The 6,587-nt window shown below is 42.2% G+C and overlaps 1 protein-coding gene across 1 annotated transcript; it reads left to right on the top strand.

The window, feature by feature from the left end:
• The first annotated feature begins 2,453 nt into the window (after positions 1-2,453).
• Positions 2,454-6,554, top strand: LOC123966917. Its single transcript, XM_046042999.1, has 3 exons — positions 2,454-2,969; positions 4,018-4,464; positions 5,826-6,554. The coding sequence occupies exons 1-3, from the start codon at positions 2,530-2,532 to the stop codon at positions 6,292-6,294; spliced, it is 1,356 nt and encodes a 451-aa protein (XP_045898955.1). The 5' UTR covers positions 2,454-2,529; the 3' UTR covers positions 6,295-6,554.
• Positions 6,555-6,587: the final 33 nt, after the last annotated feature.

The following is a 6,587-nucleotide window of genomic DNA, read 5'->3' as shown; positions in this document are numbered from 1 at the left end:
TGTTTCTGTCTTGTCTTTGTCGGGTCATTGTATGTTGTCACCCAGTGTTGCAGTTTGTCTCGTGTCGTCAGCCTTTTGGATTTCTGTTGGACAGCCGTCGTTTATTAAAACCCTTCGTTGAACCATACCTGCTCCGCTCTGTGTCCTGCTTTTGGGTCCTCCAACCTGCTCCACCCTGCTCCACACCACCGATCGTGACAGTCAGAGTGTCCCAGTGGAGCTCAGGAGACGGCGTAATAGGCACAACTTACTGTGGTGTAGCAGTGATTGAAAATGTTCTCTTCTCTGGTTGGACACTTTATAAACTATAAACTCCAACGAAGGTTAAAATCAAGGGCAACTGGACTTGGTTGAAGATACTGGAAGATGTTTCGTCCCTCATCCAAAGGACTTCTTCAGTTCTGACTGACTGGCAGGGAAACTCAGCTATTTAACCTCAGTGGGGTCGTTGGCCCGGGTCATCGATACCGCTGGTTCGTTAGTGTTCCTTGTTGCTGTGACGACAGTCGTTACAGTCGTTAAGACTACCTGTGGCCAAGACTGAACGACCATCGTTGGTATCTTCACCTGAGGCCAATAGGTTACGTTTGTTGAGTTTCCTGGGAAGTGATGAAAGGACAGCATTGTAAGTGGGGGATAAGTGGTGGCGTAGACCCCCTCCCCTCTTCAATGACGGCTTCTCGACCCTGGTGTAGATGGCTTCCTTGACACCTCTTTCAAACCATCCATCTTCTCTGTCTAAAATGTGTACCTGGTGGTCCTCAAACGAGTGTCCTCTATCCTTCAGATGTAAGTAGACTGCAGAGTCTTGACCTGAGGAGTTGGCCCTTCTGTGTTGAGCCATGCGTTTGTGTAGTGGTTGTTTAGTCTCCCCAATATACAGGTCTGTGCATTCCTAACTGCATTGGACCGCATACACTAGATTGCTTTTCTTGTGTTTGGGTGTGCGGTCTTTGGGGTGTACCAGCATCTGCCTTAGTGTGTTCTTGGGTTTAAAAAACCACAGGGATGTTATGTGTGTTGAAAATCCTCCTGAGTTTCTCTGATACTCCAGACACGTACGGAATCACAATGTTGTTGCGTTTGACCTTCTTTTCCTCCTCCCCTGTAGTTTTGTTCTTCTTGGATCTTGTGGCTGTCTTCACAAAGGTCCATTTAGGGTATTCACAGGCTGTAAGTGCCCCCTTCAGGTGGTTCTGTTCCTTCTCTCTGGCTTGGGCGCTTGTTGGTATGTTTTCCGCTCTGTGGTGCAGTGTTCTCATGATCCCTAGCTTGTGCTCCAGTGGGTGGTGTGAATCGAAGAGTAGGTATTGGTCTGTGTGTGTGGGTTTTCTGTAAACACCAATCTGCAGGCTCCTGTCCTCTTCAATGTGTACAGCACAGTCTGTATTTGGGGAGTTCATGGCTGAGGTTTCCTTTGTTAAAGTCACCAAGAACAATAACTAAGGAGTCCGGGAATGTCCGCTTTACCCACAGTAACTGGTCGGCCAGTGTGCGCTGTGCGTCGTGCATGTTGGCCTGTGGTGCGATGTAAACACTGAGCAGAAAGTAGCTAGAAAACTAGCGGGGAGAGTAGAATGGTTTACAGTGTATCAATAAATATTCCAGGCAGTGTTGCTGTATCACTGTCACGTCAGTACACCAGCCATTGTTGATGTAAAAACAGACACCACCACCTTTTGTTTTGCCAGAGAGTTCACTGTCGCAGTCCGCTCTGTAGACCTGGAAGCCAGCCAGCTTCAGCTCAGAGTCCGGTATTGATCCACACAGCCACATTTCCGTGAAGCACAGAACAGAAGATGAATAAAAGTCGTTTTTCCCCACCAGTAGCTGAAGATCGTCCAGTTTATTGCACAGTGAGCGCACGTTGGAGAGAAATATTCCCGGTAGCGGTGTGCAGTGTCCTCTGTGACACAGTTGCACTACCATACCAGAGGAACCAGGTTTATTGCACATCGGATTGGCTTCACTTTTCAGACCCCAAGTTCCATCCATCCATCGTCAACAGCTTATCCCGTGTACATGGTCGGCGGGGGACCGTACGTTTGAAAATGAAAATAAATTGGCTCTTCTGACTAGGGATGTCGCTAGAACCAATACTTTGGTACCAAGGTTTTCAGAACAAAATTCTGAAAACATGTCGGTACTTGTTTTTCTAGATACCAGAGGTGTGTATGGAAGTACTTTGCATTACCCTTATTTTAATTTGAGACAGCTGCCATTGTGTATTCTGGCGAGCTAGGTTCTATTAGACATTTGCAATGGCTAAACAAATGGCTACAGTGGTTAGGCTAGTGTAGTAGGATGTCGTCCTTACTGTACAGACTGTGTCATCTGTTGTAATGTCGTTAACTTTTTTTCATTAAATTTAAACTACTGCTTGCACTCTGACTAGAGGTGCTTTTTTTTTTTTACAGTTATTGAGCTACACCTGATAATTTATTAAAGGAGCATATGCTGTATGTATGTAAGTATGTATGCTTACATTTTAATTAAATACAGTTTTAAAGTACATGCACTGTTTGATCCATGAGCTTCAGGAGGACCTACAGAGGTCGAGGATTACAGGACCAGCAGCAAAGCCAGGGGACACTGGAGAGGAAAGAAAAGGAGCTGTTACTGGATTTATACCTGAGAGCAGCGCTTTACAAAGGAGAGAGCTTTGACAGAGTAGTGAAGATACTCCTCTCATTGTTTTCTGTGAACAATGACTTACATAACATCCTTCTTGATTTTTACCAACACGTCAAGAGTAAAGGGTGTTCAAGTGTCATTCCAAAACTGAGAGCACTTTTCCAGTCAGCTCCTGCAGTCTGGTCCATAAACCTCTCAGAGAGACAGACCTCCATCCTCCTGGAAGTGCTGAAACTCCAACCAGAGAAGAAACCTGTGGAGCTGACAGGCTGCTCAGATGAAGAGAGTGAAGTGAGGAGTTTCCTACAGTGTCTGCCTTATATCTCACAGCTCAGGTAAATGAATTGTACTTCACATGACTTCAGTGGACATTTCTGGAAACTCACTGTTAGTTTGAAGGTGAAGGTAAAGTGTTCAGGTGATCAGTCCACATAAACGTTATACTGTGTTTAGTTTTATAGATGACATGCAGTTTTATTCCACGCAGCCCAGTGTGTTTATTCCTACATTACCCAGAGTTCTGTGCAGATCAAACCCCCCAACGCTCCCACAGAATCCTGCTCATCTCCCATGAGCTGATACATGTTTCCTCCATCAAGCACCAAGTTTGTTCCTTTGAGGCTGTTTTCATCAGTCATCTATGGACTCAGTAAAAAGGAAACAGAGACTCAGCTATAATGATGTGATCCAACAAGCTCCAGCAATGTCAGCAACAGAGACCATCACCATTGTGTTGATGATGAGGAGTTCAGTTCTTCTTCAGGACCACTGATGTTGTTTTTTACTGTTTTACAGCTTTTTGCTGTGATTTAGCAAATCTCAGGGATGAAGCAGTAGTTTCCTGCATTAAAATATTTTTCTCTTCTAAGTACATCAATGTGTTAGTGATGACTAACATTGACTTTAGTGGAGCTACGACGAACACACTGATATTAATGAACCACATTTCTTAAAGTAAACGCTAGTAAATGTGGATGGACTAACATAATTAGTATATAAGAAGGAAAGGTTAAGGATAAAAAACAACAAATATATATCTATAAGACATAACAATAATAGTAATAATAATAATAAAAGATCATACATAAAAGATTAAGTGTAAGAAGACACAATTTTCTGCCATAACACTTTGTAGCACGACTTTCCTGCTTCCTTCAAGATTTTGTGAAGATTTGTATTTAATAAGAGTCTTCTAAAATCCACATACTGTATATTCCTGTTAAAATCAATGCTACTTGAGTTTTAGGTTGATTGATTTTACTGTATTCTGCTCATCAGCAGGTATTTGTAGGCTTTTAGCAGATAAACTCCATATCAGTAATGCATGGCTCTTTTTCTGCTCTTGACATCGGATTATAACAAAATGTTCAATTCTCGTTCCAGATTACAACCCTGGTTTAGAGACTCAAGTGAAGTCAAGTTCTTTGGGAATCTATTCTGTGCAGCAGCAGAGAGAGAACAGCAGACAGGAGAGAAGATACTGGAGCTGTTATCATCAGTGTGCAAATATCAAACATTCCCTCTTAATGACAGATACATGGATGATGATTATTTCAGGAAATATCGTTGTGGTTTCCTGCTGGATCTGTGCTCCCACCTGAAGGACTATGAGACTAAAACAGGCTTGAGGGTCCTTCCATCATTACAGTCAGTTTTCCAGTCAGCTCCTGCAGTCTGGTCCATAAACCTCTCAGAGAGAAAGACCTCCCTGCTCCTGGAAGTGCTGAAACTCCAACCAGAGAAGAAACCAGTGGAGCTGACAGGCTGCTCAGATGAAGAGAGTAAAGTGAGGAGTTTCCTACAGTGTCTGCCTTATATCTCACAGCTCAGGTAAATGTATTGAACTTCATATGACTTCCGTGTACATTTTTTGAAACTCACTGTTAGTTTGAAGGTGAAGGTAAAGTGTTCAGGTGATCAGTCCACATAAATGTTACATCACTGTGTTTAGTTTTATAGATGACATGCTGTTTTATTCCACGCAGCCCACTGTGTTTATTCCTACATTACCCAGAGTTCTGTGCAATTTAAACACCCTTAGCAATGCTCCCACAGAGTCCTGCTGAATAATTTTTATTTTTTTATCACAATATGTGATTGGTCATGGATGCTGGATTGGAGCTCATTTATTGGCTCCCCTGACTCTAATATAGCCAAGAAAAGAGCTGTAACTAAGCATGATGTTTGAACGATGAATGATTAAGAGGAGCGAATGAGAGGATTTTGATCAGGTGGTTTATTATCAATATTGAAAAGAAACCACGTTATCAGGATGTGGTCAGTAAACCACTAGAAATCCTAATTATGTGACACTAGTATTGTATGAAGTTTCATAGAGTTTTACAGAATGATGGATGTTAAAACTTGTGGTCCAGTATTTCAGCTTTGGAGCTGATTGATTAATAAATGTTTTGGGTAAAGTTTTCCTTTCAGCCACCCTGTTGGTTCAGGAGTGGTATTCCAGTATAACATACAATCTTTAATACAGAGGAGAGGATACACCTTAGTAGCCTGACTTTCCTGCTTCATTCAAAATTTTGTGATTAATTTATTTAATACAAGTCTTCTAAAACCCACATATATCCATGTATCCACTGTAGGACTGTCCCCGACTCAGGATTTACACAGACGAATCAGAATCTTAAGTCCTGCATATTGTCGACTGATTGTCGTATCATCTGTATTTTTGTGCACGGTGACCAACAACTCAGCACAACACCAGTGAAGCTGGGGCTCCTTCGTTTCCACAAGTGTTCCTCTACTGCCACTAAATACACGCTATGCCTACACATGCGCTCTGATGACCCAGGGTTAGGGTTACAATTTTGGATTAATTCATTTAATTATTTTTAGATGTTTATTTACAGCATTGAGCATTGAAATGCATATTGTAATAGGGTTTATATTCACTTATTGGGAGAAAACTGGTAGTTCTATGTAAAATCAGACGTTGAGCACCCCCATATTGCCAAAATGGCATGATTTGCTGCGAAGCTTCAACTGTGAAATTGACAGTCGAATCAGGCTCTGCCCATCGAAGCATCGAATCTTCAACTATTCGGGGTCAGCGCTAATCCACTCTCCACTCTCACTTTTTAGGCTTTTAGCAGATACACTACATATCAGTAATGCATGGCTCTATTTCTGCTCTTGACATCAGATCATGACAAAATGTTCAATTCTCGTTCCAGTTTCTCTCAGCTGTTTAGAGGTTCAGGTGGAGTCAAGTTCTTTGGGAATCTATTCTGTGCAGCAGCAGAGAGAGAACAACAGACAGGAGAGAAGATACTGGAGCTGTTATCATCAGTGTGCAGATATCAATCATTCCCTTTTAATGTAGAATACATGGATGATGATGATGTTGGTGGTGATGATTATTATAAGGAATATCGTTGTGGTTTCCTGCTGGATCTGTACTCCCACCTCAAGGACTATGAGACTAAAACAGGCTTGAGGGTCCTTCCATCATTACAGTCAGTTTTCCAGTCAGCTCCTGCAGTCTGGTCCATAAACCTCTCAGAGAGAAAGACCTCCCTGCTCCTGGAAGTGCTGAAACTCCAACCAGAGAAGAAACCAGTGGAGCTGACAGGCTGCTCAGATGAAGAGAGTGAAGTGAGGAGTTTCCTACAGTGTCTGCCTTATATCTCACAGCTCAGGTAAATGTATTGAACTTCATATGACTTCCGTGTACATTTTTTGAAACTCACTGTTAGTTTGAAGGTGAAGGTAAAGTGTTCAGGTGATCAGTCCACATAAATGTTACATCACTGTGTTTAGTTTTATAGATGACATGCTGTTTTATTCCACGCAGCCCACTGTGTTTATTCCTACATTACCCAGAGTTCTGTGCAATTTAAACACCCTTAGCAATGCTCCCACAGAGTCCTGCTGAATAATTTTTATTTTTTTATCACAATATGTGATTGGTCATGGATGCTGGATTGGAGCTCATT

This window comes from Micropterus dolomieu, unplaced genomic scaffold (assembly GCF_021292245.1).
Source record: "Micropterus dolomieu isolate WLL.071019.BEF.003 ecotype Adirondacks unplaced genomic scaffold, ASM2129224v1 contig_14549, whole genome shotgun sequence".
In the NCBI taxonomy this organism is placed as follows: Eukaryota; Metazoa; Chordata; class Actinopteri; order Centrarchiformes; family Centrarchidae; genus Micropterus; species Micropterus dolomieu.
Note: the sequence above shows the minus strand (reverse complement) of the source record. Positions and strands in the feature narration are given on the sequence as shown.

Bases quoted from the DNA above. Each gene is read 5' to 3' on its own strand.
- LOC123966917 (XM_046042999.1), top strand. From the start codon at position 2,530: ATGAGCTTCAGGAGGACCTACAGAGGTCGAGGATTACAGGACCAGCAG. The intron at 2,970-4,017 runs GTAAATGAATTG...TTCTCGTTCCAG, and splicing joins CCTTATATCTCACAGCTCAG to ATTACAACCCTGGTTTAGAG. The intron at 4,465-5,825 runs GTAAATGTATTG...TTCTCGTTCCAG, and splicing joins CCTTATATCTCACAGCTCAG to TTTCTCTCAGCTGTTTAGAG.